The sequence below is a fragment of the Lipophrys pholis genome, assembly GCF_963383615.2.
Source record: "Lipophrys pholis genome assembly, chromosome: 3".
NCBI lineage: Eukaryota > Metazoa > Chordata > Actinopteri > Blenniiformes > Blenniidae > Lipophrys > Lipophrys pholis.
This window is the reverse complement of record NC_137627.1, coordinates 34,373,218-34,399,163: the sequence shown is the minus strand read 5'-3', so window position 1 is coordinate 34,399,163 and position 25,946 is coordinate 34,373,218. Positions and strand designations below refer to the sequence as shown.

The following is a 25,946-nucleotide window of genomic DNA, read 5'->3' as shown; positions in this document are numbered from 1 at the left end:
TGCTGCAGGAGGAGAACTCACGGGTTCGTCTCAGCAGGAGCTGGAAATGTGACGAGTCCATGTTTGATATCACTAAACACAGAAACGACAGACTCGCTTCTCAGCCGTGTGACACACGTGATGAAGAAACGCTGGACTGATTCCTCCTCTTCTAAGGAAAAACCACGAAGCCATTAAAACGCTGACTCTTTCCCTGAATAATCATGACTTCACTTCTGCTGCCTGCTCTCATATTATATGTGACAACACTGGGACCTGAGCAGCGTATTTAGTATGTGCTGTCGAATCATTCTCTCTGTGAAATACTGTTTGATTCAACATGAGCACCTTAAAAGAAAGTCAATGTCAGTCGTAATACTAGCTGTTTTCCCTGGAACACAAACTACATGAATTCATATTCACAACCTGTTACTACATGATATATATTCAAAGGCAGAGCGTTCATGTCATTGTTGTTCAGTGATGTTCAGTGATATCAAAGCTTGAGCAGGAAAACTTGTGTCCTACATGTTTGTAAGTCTTTCACTGAAAAAGAAAAAAAGAAAAATTAAGCCGTCGTTCTCTTTACTAAAATGGAATAGAAACTTTATTGTCATTGTCACCAAAAAGTGCCAACCCATCAGTGCACCATGAAATCAATAAAAGTACCAATACAAAGTGTTAAAATGTAAAAAATAGAGGGATGAAACAAACAAACTCACACTCAAACAGGGAATTTCCAGAGTGTGAGCTGTCCCTGATAATATTGTGGTATTAGAGGAAAGCCCAAAGCAAGATGAATAAAGAAATACTCTAACTAACCAATCAACAGATAGTATTATAATATTATAAAGTGAACTAAGTGACAGCCTTCATGTTTCATCATTTTCACTTGTGTGGAAGTCTTGATACCCTCCTGTGTCCACCATGTGCTTCATAAAAATAAAAAAAAAATTCTCTGGCTTCTCATTTTACATGATGGAAATGTTTTACCTTCTCTCACAGTGAAACATACAACTGATTGCACAACGGACCCCAACCGAATCAATTAGTAACCTTTAGAAAAAAAAAAAAGCTGTAATATTCTACTGGACGGTGGTGAATTCAGCTTAGGAGGCATCAGGGATACTTTGGTTCTGTGGTTTTGGTTTGAAGGCTGCTGACATGACGAGACCCAGCGACAAGGTCTTCTTCTGCCGGTGGCTTCGCAATAAAGTTCCCGTCACCCACAGAGATGAACTCTTCCACATCCTGAGGATGACGGGGCCTCTGGTGAGTCCTGATTCCAGTTTGTGTCTCCCAATTTGTGCAGAACGTGGCTCAAGGTCACCTTCGCAATAAAGCCGAGATTCGTACGGCAGAAGATTGATGAGTGTTTTGTCTAACGTGTGACATAAAATAGACTTGATGTCTGAATTTCAGAGGAAGCAATCGATCAACGTGAAGAATTGTCTGGCTGTTTTCAGTGAAAAATGGCAGCTTATTTGCAGGGAAAGCCATGCGACGTGATTGTGTTTGTGTTCTACTGTACGACGACACGTCGCCTGTATGTTGGTGTGTGTGTTTTACCTGCATCAACGGAGGATGTTTGCCTTTGCAGCTGCTCTCTCGAATCCTCCATTACCTGCTTCCATTTGTGGTCACAATGTTCTGTGGACGTCTGGGAAACGACGTGATGGCTGGCTATGGATTAGCGTCTGCTGTAAGTGGTCGACTCGAGCACCGTGGACACGTGCAGGCCAATGTGAAGAGAATGACAAGAGATAGAATTTCAAAGCTCCTGACAGCGTGGGAATAAAAACAGAAAGAAAGAAAACAACCTATAAACTCGTCTGCAAAGCTTTTCACAAGGCTGGTTTGATCAATAACTATTACATTTACTCTCATGAGTTATGGAAATATTAGTTCCAACAGAGTCCTCAAGTGTCTGTCAGTGTGTTTGTCTGGAGATGTTGTGTCGCAGCAGCACACTCAAAGGAAAAGGAAGCCCAGAGTAACGTCAAGGATTCTGATGTAGAAACGGCTTTAATACAAGACCTGTAGCCTCTGTTTTCACTCCAACCAACACACTGAGACATTCATCCTGTGTTTACTCAGCTTCAGTTTGATCTTTCATTATTTATAATTACACTGACGATTTCTACGAGTCAAGTTTTACTTGCAGCCTCAACATGTCAGTGTGCGTTTGCCTCTTTTGTGTTATTTTCTAGGAGAAGCCAAAAAATGCGGTGCATTTTTGTATCATTCATTCATTCATTCATTCATTCATTCATTCATTCATTCATTCATTCATTCATTCATTGCAGGCAATCAATGTTTCCACGGCAGCGACAGGCACTGGTTTAGCTCTAGCATGTGATACTCTGGTGTCTCAGGTTTGGAAAACTTTTATATTCCTGTCATTCCATCCTGTTGTTTATTCCAGTGCTTAATGATTAACGCTGTCCGTGTTCTGTCCGTGTTCTACCCATGTTCTGTCTGTGTTCTTCCTGTGTTCTGCCCATGTTCTGTCCGTGTTCTGTCCGTGTTCTGTCCGTGTTCTACCCTTGTTCTGTCTGTGTTCTTCCTGTGTTCTGCCCATGTTCTGTCCGTGTTCTGTCCGTGTTCTGTCTGTGTTCTTCCCGTGTTCTGCCATACAGACATTCGGTGGCAGGAACCTCCTGCGGGTGGGAGTGATCCTGCAGCGGGGCATCGTCATCCTGATGTTGTTCTGCCTGCCCTGCTGGGGTCTCCTCATCAACGCCCAGCCCATCCTGTTGTGTCTGGGCCAGGAACCCGAGGTGGCCAGGTAATTCCCTCCTGTAGAACTCAGTATCTCTGTAATCGATCAGACCGTACCCGCTGAGCTCCCACAAATACATAAACCCTTTCTGGTCACCACAGAATCATACAGTAACTCATTACTTCCAGCCATTTTAAGTGGAGGAGAAATGGATGAACTGCTGACATGAAACAGTGCATCTTGCCTCAATCTGCTTTTTTCCTTTCAGAATTGCCCAGTTGTATATTACAGCCTTTCTCCCTGCAGTGCCTGTGAGTTGTCACTTCACTTTCATCTCTACGTATCGTTAGGAAGCCATCAGTGCTGTAAAGAACCCTGTTTCTGTCTTTCAGGCAATGTTCTTGCATGGTCTTCAGGTGTCTTATCTCCAAAACCAGGTGCATTAACGTCCTGTACATGAACTCCGCACCCTCAATTTGTTTCATCAAAAGTTTGTATATCAATCACTTCCATTAGTGGAGGCCGGGATCATCCACCCTCATCTTGGGCTCTCTGTGTTCTCAGGGAATCATTCTGCCACAGATGTACACTGCTGCACTGGCAAACGTCGCCAATGTGTTGACAAACTACATCTTTCTTCACTGGCTGGATCTGGGTGTCAGGTGGGTGTCCTCACACAGCCAGTGCTGCATTTCTAATCTGAGTATGAGTTTCCATATGATTGATAGACTGTCACCATATCTTGTTCTCGTGTCTCCCAGTGGGTCCGCAGCAGCCAATACGCTGTCTTGGATTTACATCTGTGCTTTCCTGTTTGCATATATTTGGTGGAAGAGGCTCCATGTGACGACATGGGAAGGTGAGGGACCTAATATTCACGGGCCTGTCTGGATCTCCCTCCTACATCATAAATAAGAGCCTCTCTCCCCCTGCAGGCTGGTCTGCAGAATCACTGCAGGAGTGGGGCTCCTACATGAAGCTGGCCCTCCCCAGCACAATGATGACTTGTTTTGAGTGGTGGGTGTATGAGTTTGGGGGATTCTTCGCAGGTTGGCAACATGCAAGATTGAATAATTCATTATATCAAAACAGGTTGTGCTGCAGTCTGACATGGCTGTAATTCCACCTCTGTGTCTGATCATCAGGGATGATGAGTGAAGCTGAGCTTGCCGCCCAACATGTTGTGATAATGATCGCATTCATCACTTACATGGTACCGTGTCCAGACTGCAAGTGCAATGTCTCAAAGCTCACAAAACTCGAATTCATTGCTGTTCACATTTAACATGTCTATTTCATTTCTTCCAAACATTATGAAGTTTCCTCTTGGTATCCAAGCCGCAGCCTGTGCTCGGGTGGGCAACGCCCTCGGGGCTGGAGACACCGCCAGAGCTCTTCTCACCACCAAGCTGTCTCTTGGTCTGGCATGTCAGTGATCATTAACGCACTCTGTTGCCGTCTCCTGTATCAATAAATACAGTCAACATTTTCCACCGTTGGACAGATTTCACACCCCCCCTCCTTTCCAGGTAGCTTTGCAGTGGTCGAAGGTGTTTTGCTTGGTTCCACCAAAACAGTGATTGGCTACATTTTCACGTCTGATGAGTGAGTCTGTCCTCCTGCATCACCTCATGTTATAACTGTGAGACTGTCACTGCCGAGCATAAACAACACGATATTTATTGCTTCAGGAAAATTGTAGGCCTGGTCTTCAACTTGATGGATGCTTACTGCGCCCTTCAGTTGTTTGACGGTATTGTGGTGAGTGTGTGTGTGTGTGTGTGTGTGTGTGTGTGTGTGTGTGTGTGTGTGTGTGCGTGTGTGCGTGTGTGCGTGTGTGCGTGTGTGCGTGTGTGCGTGTGTGCGTGTGTGCGTGTGTATGTGTGTGTGTGTGTGTGTGTGTGTGTGTGTGTGTGTGTGTGTGTGTGTGTGTGTGTGTGTGTGTGTGTGTGTGTGTGTGTGCACCTTAGTTGTGTGCAAAACAAGTATACCTGCAGTGTGATGCAAAAAGTTAAGTGTACTTTCCCATCTTTAGTGTGTGTGTACAGGCATCTTCTTGGGCACTGGGAAACAGAAGATACCAGCCGTGGCTAATTTTGTTGGATACTACTGCATAGGGCTTCCTCTTGCTGTCGTCCTGATGTTTGTTGCAAAAATGAGAATTTTAGGTAATGATGTAAAATATTTTATCATAGTAAACAAGACAAGTCAACTATTGCACAGTTGTATTTCTAACATCGTAATTTGTCTGTGTGTCTGCAGGTTTTTGGCTGGGTCTGCTCACTGCCGCCTTCATACAGTCCTGCTTTTACACGGCCGTCATCATCTTCAAGCTGAACTGGAAGACAATGACTGAGGAGGTGCAGTGAATGCTTCAGATGACGTGTCAGGCTCATGCTGAGCATCAGCTGTTCATTCTCAGACATGTTTTATTCCTGGGACAAGCAGGAAAAATCAAGTAATTTTTATTTAATATTTTTAATCTCCTTGTTTTCAGGCGGTGAAACGAGCTCAGAAAAAGACGACCCTGACTCTATTACACACAGACTCTCCAACCGATGCTCAGGGTAATCCTTTTATCGGCCAGACTGCAAGTAATGGGAATGTAAGTAGATGTAAATTTACCATAAATATGCAGGAAATATGATGTTTTGCATCACCTTTTTCTATTCATTTTGCAAATTGTGGGAGACACATCAGGTTAAAGTGGCAAACAAATATTTAATTGTGACACAAACGTCATAGTTGTCACCAAAACATTTGAATGTGAGTATTAAAAGCATTTAAAGTGAGGTTTGTGTGAGAGAGAGCTCCTCTCCCCACCCAGCACCCCACCCTCCTGCTGAGAAAAGCCAAAAGAAACATACCACAGGAAGAAAGAGGTGTCATAACAACTCTGCTTTCTACTATCTTACTTTGTGTGTAATTTTTACCTATTAAGAATTACTAAGTCAAAAACATTCACCTGACACACTCTTCTTTTAATCGTATTATATATCCCATGTGAGATGTTTCATTTGAAGAATAGATTAGTATAGATGCACACGTATAATGACAGTGAATGGCAATAGAACCAAGTACAGAATGAAAGGAATAAAACACTGAATAGGATTGAAAACTAAACAGTGGAATAAGATTAGATAGAGCTCTTTACATAAAAACAAAATAAACAACAACCATATTGAACAGAATGGCAAATAAATGGAATAAAGAGGCAATAAAACAGGAGAGAAGAAAGAAAAAAAATATAGAATAAATAGAATGGAACATAAGTATATCAGAAATGAATAGAGTTTAGTACAAAGACTAGTATTTATTTATTTATCTATTTATTTATTTATTTATTTATTTATTTATTTATTTATTAATTTATTATTTATTATTTATTGAATTTTTTTGTTTGTTTAATTTAATTTTATTTTATTTCATTTCATTTTATTTTATTTTATTTTATTTTATTTTGAATAGAAATTACCTAAAAACAAACTGGATGGATTTAAACATTTATAAAGCATATCATTCAGAATTTAAGACCTGGTGTTTTGGTTGTGTTGGACATGAAGTCTTAATAATTCCCACCTTAACCACCTGACATATATTCTCTCCGCCTCCAGTCGGTGGACGGCTACACATCTGTGAGCCCTGATGGGACGGCTGAGCTGCAGGAAGACGCTGCAGCACCACAGCTAAAGCAGAAGAAACTCTCCACCATGCAGCTGATCATCAGACGAGGCCTCACTGCGTGTGCCGCTGTCGTACTTCTGGCTGTGGGAATATGTGTGCACTTCGTTGTGCCCCTACCGGAGGTCACACATTTAAGTACTAATCTCACTGTGGACCAAAACAATGCTTCTTATACACCTGATCAGATCCTCTCCACTGTGCTGGTGCCTCTAAATGCAGCATAACAGTAAAACCGGTGGAGGTAAATCATTGTTTGCACTCATGGACTTCATGTTTGAGCAGCAGAAAGCCAGGCTGGGAAATGTTGCTGTGTAAAGTCGCGCTGTGCAAAACACAAGTTAATTTGTTTATCAGTTGAAGCTATTAAATCTTTCAGTTGCTTTCAGCTTATAGTGACACTTTACTTGAAAAGTTAATAGGAACATTATTTTTTTTAACTGTATATTTCTGGACCGATCCAGACTTTTACTTTAATCTGATTATGACTTGTTTTAAACATTGAAAAATTTTGATAATTGTCAATTGTTCTTTTAATAAAATAATACATGTGAGTGAGTCTTTGCTTATTTTTTTAATCACATTCCAGTGAAGGCACTTGTCATCGCCCTTTCGTTGGTGTATCCAAACAAACACATCATGTTGTTTTCAGTAATGAATTTGATCATTATAGCAGCTGTAGCTGCTCAATGTCCAACAGGTGTTCAGTTTCACTCATCACAGTCCCAATATTTTTGTTCAGTCATCAAGTCAATGTTTTATTATTTCAGTGATGGAAACCAACCCAGTGTTATTCTTCTTGCAGGACTTCCTCAAATGACCACAACCTGAGGCCCATAATTGTGTTTTAACACAGGTTCAATCACTCGGATAAATAACATTCTTGCTTTCAAGTCCTCCGTCCCAGTGTTTGTTGTGCAGGGCTTTTTCTTGTCTTTCACTCACAATCTGTGTTGTTTCAGCTGGCCTTAGCGTGGATCCGGGCCAGCAGAGAACTGCACAGAGATTTCCATCCTCTTCAGCTTCCTGCGGAGCAGCTAAGATAAGTACGTGAGAGGAAAAAGCAACACTTTGGTGGAAGGGTCCCATGTTAGCATCCCACGTTGAGGACATGAAGAGGCCGAGTGACAAGCTTTTCTGCTGCAGGTGGGTGCGCCGAAGGGTTCCCGCCGCCCACAGAGAGGAGCTGTACCACATCCTGAGAATGACAGGGCCTCTGGTAAGGACTGGCACTGTTCGCACTTACTGTTTTGTCTGCAAGAGCATGTGTGGATTTAGGTTGCCCTTGCCGAAACGCACACGTTTACAGGAGGGGATTGATGACAGTTTATTTCTGCCAGAGGAAAGGTTAAGATGTTAGGAAAACAAACTTTTTCATCTGAGACTTGGAGGCAGAAATCGATGGAGCTAAAACTGTTTGGCAGGTGTCAGCACTGCCTGAATCCTGCCAATAATAAAATAAAGTGTAGAAGCTCATTTGTCAAGACAGAATCTGAATGCTGATTTATTTGTTTGTTTGTTTTCTTAAGCTCACTCTGATACCAGATATAATTTGGTGGCTGTATGACCCACGAGAATGTAACTGTTTGTTTTCCTAGCTGCTCTCTCGAATCCTCAACTATCTACTTCCATTTGTGGTCACAATGTTCTGTGGACGTCTGGGAAATGAAGTGATGGCCGGTTACGGATTAGCTTCTGCTGTAAGTGGCTGACTGTGATCTCCCTGGACGTGTTGCCAGCTAACATGAAGAGAATAACGAGTGGATTTAATTACATGGCAGCTGAGGGAGTGAAAAACAACATGACGTCCTACTCATCAAGATAAATCTCCTGCAATCAGCCGGGAATGACCCCTGACTTATACATCTAATTTACTGCACGTCTTTCTCTTGTAAATCAGACACACATTGCTTATAAAACTGTGCCTTTATTTCAGACCATTAATGTCACAACAGCAGCGACGGGATACGGTCTGGGACTGGCATGTGATACTTTGGTGTCTCAGGTCGGAAACACCCGTTTGATATAATCGTGTAACACACAGGAATTTTTTGATGGTTTCCTCCGTTTGTTACTATCCTGCTCTCTAACAATTGCCACGATGCTGTGCAGACGTTCGGTGGCAGGAACCTCCTGCGGGTGGGAGTGATCCTGCAGCGGGGCATCGTCATCCTGCTGTTGTTCTGCCTGCCCTGCTGGGGTCTCCTCATCAACGCCCAGCCCATACTGTTGTGTCTGGGCCAGGAACCCCGGGTGGCCAGGTGACTGACTGCTATTAATATGTGGTAGTGACCATCGTTTCTACCAAGGTTGCTGGGAGTGATCGTGGAAACCTTTGATTTTATATCCACGTGTCAAAAACCAGGAAGTGATGGAAATTCAATGCAAATGGTTAGATTCACATATGTCACCGCAGTATACCGTGGTCATAGAAAAACTCAAGGGGACGGGCATCAGCAACTGCTCTGTTCTCATAGAATAGAATAGAATAGAATAGAATAGAATAGAATAGAATAGAATAGAATAGAATAGAATAGAATAGAATAGAATAGAACTTTATTTATATAGCACTTTCAACAGACATGAGTCACAAGGTGCTTTACAGCACTAAAAACAGAAAAAAATAAAACAGAGATAAGATCATTAAAAATATAGAAGTAAGAAAAACATACATAAAATTTTAATTGAGCAGCTGCAGGTCAAAGGCCTGCCTGAATAAAAATGTTTTTAACTGCTTCATAAAAGTACCGCAGGAGTCAACACATCTCAGCTGAAGTGGAAGAGCTTCAAATGCACAGTCACCACGGGGAGCTTGGTGTGTGAGACCGCAAGCAGCACTTGTTGGCCAGACCTGAGCCTCTATTTGAGGCAAAAGGGTGAAGGAGGTTGGCAATATGAAAAGGTGTTTGGCCATGTCATGCTTTAAAAGTTAGCACTAGTATTTTAAAATGAACACAGAAGGTTATCAGGAGCCAGTGAACAGAGGAGAGAACAGGGGTAACATTAAAAGACAAGCATTTTGGACCCTTTGAAGACGGTCTAATAATGACTGATTTAAACAGGTAAAAAGGGCGTTACATTAGTCTAAACGAGAAGAGATGAAAGCATGTAAACTCGTCTCCTGCTCCACCTTGGGTACCACACCTTTTAGTTTAGCAGGTGGAAACAGCAGGAAAGTGTCAGCAGGCTGACATGGCTGTCTAGTGACAGAGACTGGTCATACTAAACCTCCAACATGCAAATTAGCAGGTTAACCACAGCTCATGCTTCTTGATTGAAATGAGCAGAAGTTGCCAGCTAGTTGAGGTGCAGGAGGGCAGTGATGCTGGGACGTCCTCCCCGCCTACTGGCGGGCCGTCAACGCAAGCCATGTTGGCAAATGTGAATCAGTGAAGGACTGCAGCGACCAGCTCCACATTAAAATCAGTCCAGGTCCCCGCGGAGCAGAGCCAGTCTGAGATGCATAAACAGAAACTCTGTATTCTAGAGGGAGAACAAATGACCTCTGCTAGTTGGGTAAAGTCAACACCAGCACTCTCTTCTATTAATTCTGATCTAGTTTTCTTTTCAGTATAATGTCATTTTAATTTCATTAAATAGACACTGAGCCTTAGCAGTGCTTTAAAGGATCTGTGCACACTATCCATCCATGTGCAAGTCAATGAGCCCTTATTTAGACCACAGTGTTAATAAATTCACAGTTGCAGCCTCCCAAGGTGGCGTTTTAATGGCTGCACTCGTTTAAAAATGAGCTTTTTTGATTACTTGACTCCATCAGCTGCTGGCTGGCTCTGTTGGTACTTTGAGAGAGCCAAACGAACTCAGAATGAATCCAGCTGCCTGCTGCAGCTACTTGACAGAACTTGATTGACAAGAGCAATAAGGCTGGGCGATGCTGCAAAGTTCAACCACAGAAACTCTGGAGCAGCTGAGCAGGAAGGAAACTCACATCCTCAATCTTCACATCTTCCAATGCAGCCAATGCATATAACTCTCAACCGAAATGTAATTTTAGGGTTTTTTTGTTTGTTTTTTTTCTAGTAATTTTTTCAATGTGCAAGTAAAAGAGATTAAGATCATTAAAGTGACATCAGGTTACCAATCGGTTCTTACTGGAGCTTCTTGTTTCCAGAATAGCTCAGCTGTATATTACAGTCTTCCTCCCTGCAGTACCAGTGAGTTCTTACTTTTCTCACACCAAAATGTCAAAAGGTTTCTGTGTATTGTGTGTGGCGATATACATAACTCATGAATGATCTTTTTCCCTGCAGGCAATGTTTCTCCATCACCTTCAGGTGTCCTACCTGCAGAACCAGGTGCTCCGATGCTATAATTCTTCACGCCAGTTTGTTTGTTTGTTTGTTTGTTTTTCAAAGTGTGGGCAGGGTTCCTGTACTTCCTGCAAGCTCCAGCTGCTTTTTCATATATTAAACCATTCCTTGTGCTCACACACCAAATTAATTTCTGCTCACACACCAAATTAATTTCTGCAGTAACAGAATCGGTGTGACTAATTAATTTATGTTCTCAGGGAATAATTCTACCACAAATGTACGCTGCAGCGATGGCAAACATTGCAAACGTGGTGACCAACTACATCTTTCTCTACTGGCTGGATCTGGGTGTAAGGTGGGTGTGCTCTGACACGTTAAATTCCTGGATATAACAGTTATTAAAACAAAAAAGTGTTCAACATGTGTTGTGTGTCACAGTGGTTCTGCAGCAGCCAACACTCTGTCTCAGATTTACATCTGTGCGTTTCTCTTTGCCTTCATCTGGTGGAAGAAGCTCCATGTGACAACATGGGGAGGTGAGGGACAGTCGAGCAGGGAGGAGACTGTACCTTCTCATGGACCAGTTTGTTTCTCTATAAACAGGAGTCTTACTCCCTCTGCAGGCTGGACTGTGGAATCACTGCAGGAGTGGGGCTCCTTCATGAAGTTGGCCATTCCCAGTGCATTGATGAAATGCTTTGAGTGGTGGGTGTTTGAGTTTGGAGGATTCTTTGCAGGTAATCCAAACAGCATACATTTTTATAGAAAATGCAAACTGAGGCAACAGTTATGGCTGTTGTTTTTCTTGGTCATTAACTATCAGGGATGCTGAGTGAAAATGAACTGGCAGCCCAACATGCCTTGATGATGGTGTCAGTCATCACCTACATGGTACCGTGTATTTAATCACTTATGAACCCTTTCAGGAGCAAATGATTTCCCTAATTATTCTCAAACGGTGAATCCGTAGTTTCCTTTTGGAATCCAAGCTGCAGCCTGTGCTCGGGTGGGTAATGCTCTCGGGGCCGGGGACAGAGCCAGGGCCGTCCTCAGCAGCAAAGTGGCTCTTACTCTCGCAGGTCAGTCAGAAATGTTACGCGTCTCCCTCTAATCTATTCTTCAGTGTTTTTCTACAATTTGGAAATCTTTTCCTTTCCAGGAAGCATTGCAGTGGTTGAAGGTATTGTGCTTGCCTCTACCAAAACAGTTATTGGCTACATCTTCACCTCTGATGAGTGAGTCTATATATGGCTGCATACACATACTAAGAACAGTAATAATCTATTATATAAGATACAAAAGTAAAATGGCTGTTTGCAGGGGATGTGCAACGGTATAAACCTCATAAATCTGTCTCTGCACAGGAAGATTATAGGTTTGGTTTCACACTTGATGAATGCTTACTGCTTCCTGCAGTTCTTTGATGGTCTTGTGGTGAGTTGAAGGTTTTTCTTGGTAGCACACAATAGCAGACAATGTGTCTTTGTTCAGTGGCTATCGCCTGGGAACCATATGAGTGACAGCGTGATACATTTTTTTGTCTCTTCACATTGCAGTCTGTGTGCACAGGCATCTTCCTGGGCACCGGAAAACAGAAGATACCAGCAGTGGCTAATTTCATCGGATACTACTGCATAGGGCTCACGCTGAGCGTCACTTTAACGTTTGTTGCAAAACTGCGAGTTTTAGGTAATTTCCCAAAATAACTCTTTTTAGTTATCCGCCAGAAGTGGCACTGCGGGTGAAGCCCGCTGGGTGCTTTATTGCTTAATTTGCCTTCTTCTCCGCAGGGTTTTGGCTGGGACTGCTCGTTTGTGTCATCTTACAATCCACCTTCTACATCATCGTCATCTTCAAGATGAACTGGGAGAGAATGACTGAGGAGGTGTGCCCGAGGAGAATCTCACAATCGGACTCCTGCAGGGCTTTAGTTTGGACACCAGGAGTTAATAATAATTCATCTAACCGACACACTGGAATAAAAATAAAATGAAAATTTCTGTTCTGCTTGTTTGCAGGCTGTGAAACGAGCTCAAAAAAACACGCACATGTCGCTGTTGGGTGAAAATACAACTGACCAGTCAGCAAATAACAGGGATGTAAGTACTGCGATAAGTTTTGTTTTGTCTCTATTAATGTAAATTACTAGCATATTTTAAAGGTCCCATATTATGCAAACTTCTCTTCATAATGGTTTCTAACACTAACATGTGTATGAGGCCCCAGAAGTGAAGAAAATCTGTCATCTCTTTCACTTGGTCCACTTTCTAGTGGACGTGTGGTCGTACAGGCAATTCAGAGATTTTCTCTTTATGATGTCATGCAGGGAAACAACTGCTCCCTCTGGTAGTGGATACTCATTTTGACCCATTTTGGAGGTAGAAACTTACAAAGATTACTGATATAGTGAATACATTCACTATAATATGAAAACTGTAATGGTTACCCTTACAGTTAGTGCTAGCTGCTTGGTAATACCTGTAGCAACGCATACAACCAAACTAAGTAACGTATGCAGACACGCAATATTTGTAAATAACAATCTTCAGGAGCCTTCTTCTCCTTCTGGGTCAGATTCTGGTTCAAACTGGTTGAACAGCAGCGTTTAGTCCTAGCAATAAATCCACCATAAACATTAGCACATTGTACCGGTGATTTGGATTAATTGGTTGCCCTATTAAATGGTGACCAACATCATTTAGCATTCATCATTGCTGGTATAACAGTATCTATCAAAATAAGACTCATTAAAGGTTAGAGTTTGGATTTCTGTCACATTTTTAACATTTATTATCAGCAAAAAGGGACACTAAAGAGTCACCAGTTAACAGGGAGACCACTTATTCTGAAACACCAGAGAGCTCTTCTTCCTGAGAGTGGTCTGGAGAAGGCGTGCACAGAAACAGCCTGTTCTCAGTAGAAGTCACTGGAGGGACTTTTAGACTGGAGGAATTTTAATTTGTTGGAAAACTGTAAAATAGGGAACCTTTAATGTTAAACAAAATCAATTCATGGTGACTGCTGTGCTTTCTCCCAGCAAGCCGATGGCTACAGGTCTGTGAGCGGCGAGTGTGCTGATGGGATCATCGAGACGGAGGGTGAACCTGAAGCCCAGCAGCCGAGGGGGAAACATCTCTCCACCACCCAACTGGTCATCAGACGAGGTCTCACCCTATGTGCAGCAGTCGTCCTTCTTGCTGTGGGAGCTGCTGTGCACTTCCTCGTGCCGCTGCCAGAGACTCCGTCCTCCAATACCAACCTCACTCTGGACCAGATCAATACCACATACTGGCCTGATCAGCCTTTTTCCACTGTGCTGCTTCCCAATGAATGAATGGCAGTGAGTGAAAGACGACCACGATATGGCTGGTACATGATTTCAACAGACCGATTTCACTTTGATAAAATGTTGTTGTGGACAGATTGCTGATAGATGAATTGCTAACTCTTTGCGGGACACTCCAAAAAAATGTGTAAATTGATCATTTTAATCCAAAAGGTATTGTGAAGGATATTTCTTTATTTTAAGGATTTACAATATGAAGAAACAATTATACAATCAAATCTCTTGCACAGTGAAAACAATTTGACCCAAATAACACCTATTTTGATCATTTCCCTGTAAATATAAATTATATATAATCGCGACACTAAAACAATCTTCACTTTGTAGAATGTCAAGGCAAATGTGTCAAAAAAAGTGCACTAAATACAACTCATTACTCTCATTGGGTGCGTGTTTAAAAACATTGCAGCTGTTTTCTAGTACAATACCGATGTGTACAGTGTTTCGCATTTCATATTCTTAACGTGAATGTATGAATCAGCTGCACGAACTGGGACTTTAAGACATTTTGTTAAAGCAAAAGGGGCCAAACACTATGGTGGTAATGCTGTTAGAACAAATATCACCAAGTATTTCTCTCACATTCTTGCATTTGCTTCAATTTACCAGTGATCTTCTGTCTGGTTCTTATGATTGATTACAGAGATTAATCAATTGACCATAAGCCGCCTCTCGGTCTCCGTGCCCTTCAACCTTATGCTCCTTTGCATCTCTTCTGTGCTGCTCTGGTTACCAGCGAAGCAAATGCTCGCTTCGTTTCCAGCAATGTTGGCCGACGAGTTACCCCCACTGAAACCTGCACTCTACGTCATGTAATTAAGTTTGGGATTAAAAAGCTCAAAGTGATACCAGAAATCAAAATGGACAGCATGACAGCGAGAGTGAGGCCCCTACGGATAACCAGCATCCTGAAAGTGGGCGAAACCTCCTTCACTTTGATCGCAGTTTCCTCCACTTCGATCAGCTCACTGACGTCAGTCTGCTCTGGTGCGTTCTCTTGATCTTCTGGTTCAGGACCTGAACGTATGAATCAAAATGCATTAACTGTTACCATTTAAAAAAAAAAAAAAAAAGGTACAATGTGACATTTCAGTTTAATAGAAATAAATATGAAGTACAACAATAAGCTGAATGAGACAAAACATGTTGATTTTTATGATGTGCAACGTCCAAACGATCCAAACTGTCTAGATTACAGTTTAGATAAAATTTTGACTGAGACATTGCAATTTTTTTAAGATTGTTTAATTGATTTACTCTCAAACATGTATCCTAATTTTGATTACTATTAAAAGCTAATGTTTTTTCCGTGAAATCAATGATAGTCAGGTTCATTGTTCTTTGACTAATTAAATATATTTGAGTTGATAGTTTAGTCGATTAATAAAATTCTTAATAAATTTGGCTTTTATGTGGATTGACACCTGACTAACAGAGTTCAAAATAATTGATTCATCCCATAACAGGGTTATTCACATTGTTCACATATATGTGAACATTTGTTAAATAAAGTTGTTTTGTAAAGTTTATTTTTGATTGTTTCTCTGAGTAGTAAATGACAACTGCAACCTCATACAATACCTCACACCATGAGTATCATTTACTTGTTTGATATTGTATCACTATTTTACTTTTTCAATATATTACTTTTTTTTGGTTTAAGCCTGCTGTCTGTATGTCCACAGTGCTCAAACGTATACTGTGTAGGTTTAAGTTATAACTTTTTAAAATGCTTGTCTACATTTTATGTAGAGAATTTGGGAGCAGAAGGGAAATCAGAGGTTTAACATTTAAAAATGGTGGATGCAAGATGAAATGGATGAATAATTGAGATAATCTTATGAAGTGTATTTGCTTTAGCGTAGTAATAAGATCACATAAGAGCCTTTCATAATGTGAGCTATGTCGTGTGTTTCATTACAAAGGTTATACATTAAAAGTGAGTCAGTACTGGGTCATAAACTTTTACAAGAGTTCCTTTATTTACTATATCTACATCCTCGAGACTATCAAAGAGAAAATGACTTGGTTTAAAAAGGTACCGGATTAGTTTTTATTCATAATTTAAGAAATAAACTTCAACAAGGTGCGTTTGGGAATTGAGCCAAAACACAAACATCCTTATTCTCGTGCCCTAAAGTCAAATACATGCACATAAAGCCTCCATAGTTCCCACCTGTCCACTCGTCTTATTAAACGTTTCAGCGGTCAAAGTTTTCTCGTCTTCTTCCGAGTGGGACACCTGACCAGCAAAGGCTCCCACCGTTTAAAGTCCCACCTTCCAATTACCCGGCGATGATAAATCAATGTACATTCTACACATTCTGATGCTTGTTGTCAATAATGTGACTGATGTGGCGCTCTTTCTTCAATTACTGTCCACATTTAAACATGAACTCAATGTTTTACAGCAGCAGCAGTGAAGTAATACAACAACAAGGTCTTAAACCGGAGCAGTGTAAATCCTACCTTTGTCCGTGGAGTGGCTACAAACTCCTGCTCTGACCTGAGCCTGGAGGAAGGAAAACCCACGAGGAAAGATCGTGTTAAAATAACGCAGCTGCAAGCCTTCTTAAAAGGGCCGATTAACCAGTGAATACCGACCTCGACTGTAGCTTCCATCCAGTTCATTCTCATCAGATAGACGGTCAAAAACAAGCACTGGAAGAAGGCACAGACGAGCAACCCGAGCCACAGACCTGAGGACAGTTCATATTACTTTTGGAGTGAAATGTTGACCGTGCAGTGGGAATCTGAAGATTCATGAAATTACCCAAAAATAAATATTTCTATGCTGTATGTCTTACCTACGATTCCTAATTTGGCCACAAACATCAGTATCACTCCAGTGGGAAGACCCATGCCGTAATACCCCAAAATGATGCAAAAAGCTCCAATTTTCTGTTTACCTGCTCCTCTTATAATGCCACTGCTGGCAGCCTAGTCATGCAGGACAAAATAAGATGTGGTTAGACATGACAATATGTCTTAAAAAAAATAAAAAATAAAAATCACATGGAGACATTATGTGGCTTTGACACAGTGGAAGTTACTTACAGCTATTCCATCCATGATTAGGAATGGAGCATAAATAGACACAACCTCAGAGACTCTTTTTCTAATTTGCCTGAAAGAATACACAAACAAAATTCCATGACTGATCGGAAAATATTCTGTTAAGCCTCGCAGTGCGGCAGTGTGCAACCACAAAAACATTTAACTGTTAATAAGTGTAAGATTATGGGCCACAAAATGGTAAAAGGCCATCGAGGTAACCACTTGGCTCTCCCAAAGTAACGAGCCGCAGTGCCAAAAACACTAAATATTCATATACTCACTCGTCGTATGTAAAAACATAAGAGATTTTGTCCTTGAGGCCTTCGAAAAGAACTGCAAAACAGATAGCGACTGACCCTGTGATGAAGAACAAGCCAAAAGAGGGAGTGAGATAATGAAGCGAGACAAACACATTCACTTTGACCCCTTACTGAATGTTCTTGGTAACACAGATTTGAAACCTCTAGCTGACGTAGGTGCACATACAGTACAGACCAAAAGTTTGGACACACCTTCTCATTCAAAGAGTTTTCTTTATTTTCATGACTATTGACATTGTAGATTCACACTGAAGGCATCGAAACTATGAATTAACACATGTGGAAATATGTACTTAACAAAAAGTGTAAAACAACTGAAAACACGCCTTATATTCTAGGTTCTTCAAAGTAGCCTCCTTTTGCTCTGATTACTGCTATGGACACACTCTGCATTCTCTTGATGAGCTTCAAGAGGTAGTCACCTGAAAGGGTTTTCACTTCACAGGTGTGCCCTGTCAGGTTTAATAAGTGGGATTTCTTGCCTTATAAATGGGGTTGGGACCATCAGTTGTGTTGCGCAGAAGTCAGGTGGATACACAGCTGATAGTCCTACTGAATAGACTGTTAGAATTGGTATTATGGCAAGAAAAAAGCAGCTAAGTAAAGAAAAACGAGTGGCCATCATTACTTTAAGAAATGAAGGTCAGTCAGTCCAAAAAATTGGGAAAGCTTTGAAAGTGTCCCCAAGTGCAGTCGCAAAAACCATCAAGCGCTACAAAGAAACTGGCTCACATGAGGACCGCCCCAGGAAAGGAAGACCAAGAGTCACCTCTGCTGCGGAGGATAAGTTCATCCGAGTCACCAGCCTCAGAAATCGCAGGTTAACAGCAGCTCAGATTAGAGAGCAGGTCAATGCCACACAGAGTTCTAGCAGCAGACACATCTCTAGAACAACTGTTAAGAGGAGACTGTGTGAATCAGGCCTTCATGGTAGAATATATGCTAGGAAACCACTGCTAAGGACAGGCAACAAGCAGAAGAGACTTGTTTGGGCTAAAGAACACAAGGAATGGACATTAGACCAGTGGAAATCTGTGCTTTGGTCTGATGAGTCCAAATTTGAGATCTTTGGTTCCAACCACCGTGTCTTTGTGCGACGCAGAAAAGGTGAACGGATGGACTCTACATGCCTGGTTCCCACCGTGAAGCATGGAGGAGGAGGTGTGATGGTGTGGGGGTGCTTTGCTGGTGACACTGTTGGGGATTTATTCAAAATTGAAGGCATACTGAACCAGCATGGCTACCACAGCATCTTGCAGCGGCATGCTATTCCATCCGGTTTGCGTTTAGTTGGACCATCATTTATTTTTCAACAGGACAATGACCCCAAACACACCTCCAGGCTGTGTAAGGGCTATTGACCAAGGAGAGTGATGGGGTGCTGCGCCAGATGACCTGGCCTCCACCCAGTCACCGGACCTGAACCCAATCGAGATGGTTTGGGGTGAGCTGGACCGCAGAGTGAAGGCAAAAGGGCCAACAAGTGCTAAGCATCTCTGGGAACTCCTTCAAGACTGTTGGAAGACCATTTCAGATGACTACCTCTTGAAGCTCATCAAGAGAATGCCAAGAGTGTGCGAAGCAGTAATCAAAGCAAAAGGTGGCTACTTTGAAGAACCTAGAATATAAGGCGTGTTTTCAGTTGTTTCACACTTTTTTGTTAAGTATATAATTCCACATGTGTTAGTTCATAGTTTTGATGCCTTCAGTGTGAATCTACAATTTTCATAGTCATGAAAATAAAGAAAACTCTTTGAATAAGAAGGTGTGTCCAAACTTTTGGTCTGTACTGTAAGTGAAATTATAAATCATGTTGCAGTGTTGATGTACCCGTCCAATGTCACTGATATACTACGGAAGAGTATTAGGGCCACTGACAAAACAAATCTCCCAAAAAAAAATTATATATTTTTTTTCCTCAGTGGAAAAAAAAAAAAGTCTCAACTCAGATGTTTGACCTTTTTTTAAGTGCATGAGGGGGTTTCTTTGACCACAGAATTTAAAAAATTTATAAATTTCAGTGGCCCCAAATACTCTTCAGTAGATATACAAAAGCAGAAGCCTTCAAAATAAAAGGAATGCAAACTTTCCTAAAAGTGTTCTGGGTTTAATAAAAAAGTTAAAGTCTTTTAATTGCCTTGGACCAGGCAAAGCCAGGGGCTCCCTATTGACCACTGCTGCCCCCTTGAGATGTAAAAATTGACATATCTACTGACCTGCACAGAACAGAGCCAGTTTAGCAGACAGCTTGGCGTGTTCGGTCTGTCCGGCTCCCAAAGCGTTCCCCACTCTCACACTGCCAGCGACACCAAAACCCAACGGAAACTAACAACCAAAGCATAACATTAACACCCTGTCCATGAATAAACACAGATTATACTTTACTTTGTATACGTGTTTTACTGTAACCAAAATACTGAAACACACACAAAAAAAAAGACAACTATACTTTATAGCAATTTAAGAATCATCACATTTCGGATTTGTAGAGGCATTAAAGATAATGAGGATTAAAATGAAACTGTACAGGGATGAGTGGATCCTGTCATATATTCACATTAAGGTGAATAAGTCATTAAAACATTTTTTTTGTATTATTTAGTCCAGAAAAGGGTATGACTGCATTTTAAATCAAATAAAATTATAAATATACATTTAAAAAAAAAAAAAAAAAAAAAAAAAAGGTAAACTCACCATGTACGCAGTGTTGGCTAGTTGAAATACAACTGACTGAGCTCCAAGTTCTACCTCACTGATTATCCCTTCAAATGACAAACAACTGTTAGACATCATTGTTTAAAACAGGTAGACGCTTCAGAAACCACCCTGTGAGCGGACCTGCAAGAAAACTTCCAATCTCATACGTCCACCACTCGGCACACAGCATGATCATCCCGGGGATGGCCAACCTGGCGTACGAGTCCCAGTTCACCAGGCTCTCTTTGGACCAGCCTGTACAGTTCAAGCACATTGTGCAGTTCGTTTTAGATTGGCAGTTTTGCTGTTGGGCTTAGCAACCTTATATCACGAGATGGAAATATGTTGTTTTCATTGGTGTGTTATGAGAAGAACCATGATGCAGTTCAGTTCATTATTCATAAAGTGTGAATAAAACCTGATTGAATTGAAGCGCTTATGTCGGTTTCAGTTGTGAATTTGTAACTCTCACCGCTGACTCACCTTGCAGTTTTGGACTCTGTATTGCAGTATACCACTGATTATGCTGAATATCACCGTGGTACAATGCAGACATGGCACTCACCTACCCAGGTGCTTTTATAGAGACCTTTCCACATGACGTAACCATGGAGACTCCCGGCCATGGAGAACTGCGAGATGGAGTTGGCGATAGCCGAGCCTCTGTAATCAAAATTTTATTTAAATGAAATGGTCAAGAGGATGAAGAAAATAAATAAACATACTCACTCCACTCCCAGATCAAACACGAAGAGAAGGATGTAGTTGATGAGCACGTTAAGCAGATTGACCAGAAAGCCTGTGATTATTAGTGGATAAACAACACCCTAGGAGAAAAAAGAAAGGGAAAAAAATATCACATTGTGCTTTTAAGGTTTGGAAAAGTGGTGGAAGTCACATCCAGATCACTTTCAAACATTAAAAAAACATTGCGAATTATTTTGCGAAGTAAAGTGAGTAGTGCAGATAGAACTATGACCATAGAACTACAGAGACCTGAGGCCTGTACTACGACGCTAGATTTTCTCTTATCGAGATAACTTCAAGGATTAACTCTGGGTTTCTGTACTTCGACGCTCACTCACTTCTCACCAGGATAAATCACCTGATAACTGACGCTGAAAGTCTACCCTGCTCCGGAGCAGTTTATGGTCTCGATAAGAGGTCAAAGCTCCGCCTCCTGACCAATCAGATCTCTTGGAAAATGCCCCGCCCATTCTTAAATGACGGTGATTGGTGCTCAGGTTCAGCGCTGAGGTGCAGCGGAGCGGAGATGAGAAATTAATTTAGATCTTTTTGACATAAAATAAATCCTGGCCACTGAGGCTTTGAAGGAGGTTTTTATTCTTGACTGGTTCCAAGTTTGTTTCGTTCCACGAGTGTTGATCTGGAATAATGAGGTTCATGATCACACCTGACAGAACTGCAGAAACATGAATTTATGGAACCAGAACTACTCGTGCAGTCACGGTGATGAATTAATATTCCAACACAAAACACAAGAGAAACTCAGCCTCAAAACAACTGAATGGAAAATCTAAAGTAAAAGAAGATCAGTGACGATGCGCTGCAGAGTTTCTCTGTGTGCGATTGGTCAGACGCTGCAGACTCCGCCCCTTTCACGTGAACGCGCACACGTAGGTCTGGGTTGAACCAGCGAGTTGATAACCTGCTTGGAAGTAATGGTGATCAGAATCAGTCATGAACAGAGAGATCCTGGATATGTTGATCACAGTTCGTAGTACAGGCCACTGGAAAGTATGAATTACTAAAACACTACATTAAAGCAGTTTGGCATCATTTATATGAATGTAAAGAAACAAGAGATGGCTGACGACCAAAGTAAAAGCGGGTGAACCAGGTGAACCCACCTGGTTTTGCAGATATCTTGATTCTAGTGAAAACATAAATGCAGCCTGTAAAACAGAGCAAAATGGAAAAACACAAAAGATTTCTGAACATCTGACAAACTTTTTTTTTTTTTTAAATATAATTTAAAAGCTCCATGACATTTACATATAATACACACACTTCTTACTGTCTGTGTTCTCGTGGATTTCTGGGGCTACAGATTGATGCAAGTGCTTTTCTGGTAAAATGTGAATTACTGTCAGTTGGATAGTACAAAATATTTCTTGTATTTTGGTTTGAATTTAGCACCTTTCAGCCGAGGTATTACAACACGTTTACCTGTGAAATGAGGCGAACACAACTTTAGAAGTTCCATGTATAGTTTTCATTTAACTAATGAAATGTTCACAAACATTTGGATTCCTGAAGTTTCAATTACATTTTAGGATGGGAAACATTTAATTACATTTTCAGCTGTTTTTAGCCGTTTCATGCCTCCTATTGAACATATTCTCAGACAATTTTGGGTTTCTTTTAGGCAGTTGTGCATGTTTTTCTCTTATTTTTTTAGCTTGTTTTTCTTTTAGTAATCATAGTGTTTTTCTTTTCTTTTTTTTAAGCGGTTTAAGCATTTTCCCCACCTATATTTATTCTAGCAATATATCTCATTTTAGTTGTTTTTTTAAAAGCCCTTAGCCCAGGGTTATGAGTCTTTTGGAAAATAACTGGTGTGTAAATATGCTAAAAGTTTGTTTCCATATAATTTTGATGCAGGTTGCAGACTCCTGATCTAACCTCTGTTACTCCACTTGCAAACCTGTGAAGGCATACGACCTGTGCTATATACAGGGATCAGCTCAGGGTATTTGTAGAGAGATATAATTGAAGGGTATGTATCATGTCTATAAGGAATATCTCTATATTTTCATCTGTGTTGAAGTTAATGTGCACTATTCTACACATTACTGTTCGCACACCCTCTACATGCTATCAAATTCAGCTGGGCACTAATTCTGACTTCTGATTAGTCTTTTTGTTGGATTATTCCAGAAAAAATTGATTAATTAATGAATTAATTGAGCCTTCCTTCTATTCATCATCACCCTGTCCCGCCTTTGACTTGGTTTGGAGTTTTCTTAAATGTTTCCATCATTCCTCATCCAGGGCATCAACAGTTTAAAGTGGTCACACTCACAGGAAGAGCCGGCATGAAGATCTTTATGTACAGCTGACAAATCCTACAGAGAGAGTTATATTAAGAATTACAGTCTGAATTCCCAGAATGGAGGTACATACACATATATATATATATATATATATATATAAGCTAACCTCGCCACTTCGGGGTCCTGTTTGATAATCAAAAGGATGGACTCGGTGTTGATGAGGACTGCCCAGCAGGGAAAACATGCCAGAAGCAAAATGAGGATGGCCCTTTGAATGATGACGCCAACTCTCAGGAGATTTCCACTCCCGTATGTCTAAAGACGGGGTAAAAAGGTTGATTCCTATTAGAACTTTATGAAAATCAGCACGATTCATACAAACAAATCATTTGCGATGAAGATCCGTACCTGTGAAATCAGAGTGTCACATGCCGATGCCAAACCTATACCAATGGAAATACCTGTCACATTGATGACCTGGACATAGAACAGTAAAACACTATGAGAGGGAATCCACAGACTGAGAATGTGAGATCAATCATTGTACTTACAGAAATGGCTATAGAGACTCCTGCCAGTTCATTTTTTCCCAGGTGGCCACAGAAAATAGTGCTGATCAAACTCACACCATAAATCATGAACTGGGCCAAAGTCTAAATGGAAAATTAAAAAACCGGTCTCAGTTTAAATAATTTACTGTTCTGTTTCTTTAATTCAGATCACGTCAAATTAGCCTTAGCGTATATCATGACGGTGAATGAAGGGTCATTAGTGGAAGCAGGTCACTCACCACTGGGCCGGACAGTTTGGACAGCTCTATGAGTTCAGCCTTAGCGCCAACGGGGACCAGAGTGCGGATCCTTCTGAACAAACAGCGCCCCTTCCCGGAATACTGAGGCGGGTTCTGGCTCTCTGTCTCCATGTCCTTCAGCCGCTGAGGACTCCAGTATTCTCCCCGCTTGGTTGGCTGGATTGTTGTGTTTGGAGCGGCTCAGAGACTGTGGCTGTAATTCTACTCTGAAACGACCCACGTGGTCACTTCCGGTGTGAGTCAGCTGGTCACGAGCAGATTTCACTTCAACACAGCTGGTAACGTTTTTACAAACTGACAGCTCGCGATAGAACTGTCAGCCTCCACGTGCTTTCATCGATCTTCTGTCGAACAAGACAGTTTATAGCCACTAGATGAAGAAAAATCAGCTTCCTTAACATATAAGACCAAACATGTTTCTCTTTTATATAAATCTATTAAAAAGAAACTGTACGAAAACAGTTAACTAAACTAACTACAAAATAAATACATTCTCTTAATTGTCTTTTATGTGTTCATTTTAAACACAATAATACCTACAATTTTAACTGTTTTTCTTTTCTTTCACTTACCTTTTAAATTCTTCCTGTAGCACTTTGAGATCGTTTGAATGAACATTACGTTAAAAATAGAATTTCTTCTTCTTCTTTTTCTTGTTCTTCTTCTTTTCTTCTTCTATCAAATTTAATATTATTATTATTATTATTATTATTATTATTATTATTATTATTATTATTATTATTATTATTATTATTATTATAAATGGCTTGACTTTTATTTTAACTATTGATCAAGAAAAAACAATTCATGTAAATGTAATATTTTTTCCTTCTTTCTTTCTTTCTTTCTTTCTTTCTTTCTTTCTTTCTTTCTTTCTTTCTTTCTTTCTTTCTTTCTTTCTTTCTTTCTTTCTTTCTTTCTTTCTTTTAAATAACTTGCACAGCACTGTTAATATTGTCTGCTTCAAAAAAAAACCAACAGCATACTTTTTTAGATGTTTTGGTAAGTCTTTAAACAGTCACTCAATCGTTGCACCTGTATGCTTATGGTTGTGTTGCTTAGCTTATTTTACCATTTTGATTTGACTTTATTCCATTTAATTAATTAAATATTTGTTTTAGACTCCAATTAGTACTTTTTTTCAAACACTATTCAAAGCTGAAAAAAGCCACAGTCTGAAAATGGGGGAAAACACATAAACAAAGACCCGAGATAGTTTTGTTAATAAAATACAGATGTGAAAGCAGAGAAGAATGCAGAAGAAGAAAAGTGGAAGAAATTGTGAAACTATCACATTTTACGCAATTATGGAGGATATATTATTGTGAAAAGACTGGATTCACAAGACTAACAGCTCATAGCAGGGAACACCTGTGTGACAATAGAAAATTGTAGAAAATACAATATAACCTACTTTATTGTGCCTTGTATAATCTGGAAATGAAAAGGTTTCATGATGAAATCATAAAAATGTGAGTCAGAGGGCATCATAAACAGGAACGTGACAGGACACATTTATAAAAGTATTTAGGACAATGATGTTACACGTTATTGTACAGTCGATGACGCTGAAATTTTGAGCCAATATAAGAAAAAAAAACATTTGTGGTGACAAATCCAATTCTGTTTTTATTAGTATTTCAACCTGCTCTCTTCTATGTGTGTGAGAGATTTATAATGTGAAATGAGATAATCAAATGTGTTTTTATGGCAAATTGACAGTGTTACTTCATTATGCAGGGATATCTGTCAGTGACCACATTTTGGTGTGACTGTTTTTATTGTTGTTTTAATACATTTCGTCAGACCACATGTTGCAGCATGGAGGCTCTCAAGCTCTTTTGCTCTTCCCATATTACATTTACCTTTTATTTATTATCTGTTCTGCCACTTCCCAGAGCGACCTTGTACCATAGCAGTACTGATACTCAACCTGTAGCTGTTTGTAGTTAGTTGGACAAATGGGAACATACAGTCTGTCATGCTTGTTTACATATTTTCTAATATACTTTTCAAACCAATCAAAAGCTCTGCTTATAGTG

The 25,946-nt window shown here is 40.6% G+C and overlaps 3 protein-coding genes across 3 annotated transcripts; 2 read left to right on the top strand and 1 right to left on the bottom strand.

Moving 5' to 3' along the window:
• Window positions 1–1,143: 1,143 nt before the first annotated feature.
• LOC308107744 (multidrug and toxin extrusion protein 1-like) lies at window positions 1,144–7,428 on the top strand (the record flags this gene model as incomplete). The annotated part of the gene is made up of 18 exons (XM_080460234.1): window positions 1,144–1,251; window positions 1,580–1,681; window positions 2,286–2,354; window positions 2,619–2,767; window positions 2,970–3,012; window positions 3,094–3,138; window positions 3,266–3,363; window positions 3,463–3,560; window positions 3,637–3,750; window positions 3,847–3,914; window positions 4,021–4,133; window positions 4,235–4,306; window positions 4,393–4,462; window positions 4,737–4,869; window positions 4,964–5,061; window positions 5,199–5,306; window positions 6,316–6,507; window positions 7,345–7,428. 18 exons carry the CDS (start codon window positions 1,144–1,146, stop codon window positions 7,426–7,428), a joined length of 1,764 nt encoding a protein of 587 aa, XP_080316360.1.
• A 65-nt stretch (window positions 7,429–7,493) lies between these two features.
• On the top strand, window positions 7,494–13,990 carry LOC308107743 (multidrug and toxin extrusion protein 1-like; the record flags this gene model as incomplete). Its single annotated transcript, XM_080460233.1, has 17 exons — window positions 7,494–7,601; window positions 7,981–8,082; window positions 8,319–8,387; window positions 8,495–8,643; window positions 10,515–10,557; window positions 10,654–10,698; window positions 10,914–11,011; window positions 11,095–11,192; window positions 11,280–11,393; window positions 11,480–11,547; window positions 11,627–11,735; window positions 11,816–11,891; window positions 12,021–12,090; window positions 12,213–12,345; window positions 12,447–12,541; window positions 12,675–12,755; window positions 13,694–13,990. 17 exons carry the CDS (start codon window positions 7,494–7,496, stop codon window positions 13,988–13,990), a joined length of 1,755 nt encoding a protein of 584 aa, XP_080316359.1.
• Window positions 13,991–14,145: 155 nt separating this feature from the next.
• Window positions 14,146–24,142, bottom strand: slc47a3 (solute carrier family 47 member 3). The gene is made up of 17 exons (XM_080458972.1): window positions 23,884–24,142; window positions 23,645–23,746; window positions 23,502–23,570; window positions 23,260–23,408; window positions 23,123–23,165; window positions 21,948–21,992; window positions 20,806–20,903; window positions 20,642–20,739; window positions 20,218–20,331; window positions 20,074–20,141; window positions 19,596–19,704; window positions 17,341–17,416; window positions 17,060–17,129; window positions 16,810–16,942; window positions 16,607–16,701; window positions 16,472–16,514; window positions 14,146–15,019 (listed from the first exon to the last, which is right to left on the bottom strand). Exons 1-17 carry the CDS (start codon window positions 24,013–24,015, stop codon window positions 14,811–14,813), a joined length of 1,653 nt encoding a protein of 550 aa, XP_080315098.1. The 5' UTR covers window positions 24,016–24,142; the 3' UTR covers window positions 14,146–14,810.
• Between the last annotated feature and the right edge of the window lie 1,804 nt (window positions 24,143–25,946).

Coding starts and splice junctions, on each gene's coding strand:
- slc47a3 (XM_080458972.1), bottom strand. CDS start 24,015: ATGGAGACAGAGAGCCAGAACCCGCCTCAGTATTCCGGGAAGGGGCGC. Junction 23,571..23,644: donor GAGTCTCTATAGCCATTTCT/GTAAGTACAATG, acceptor TTCTATGTCCAG/GTCATCAATGTGACAGGTAT. Junction 19,705..20,073: donor TAGCCAACACTGCGTACATG/GTGAGTTTACCT, acceptor TTTGGTTGTTAG/TTTCCGTTGGGTTTTGGTGT.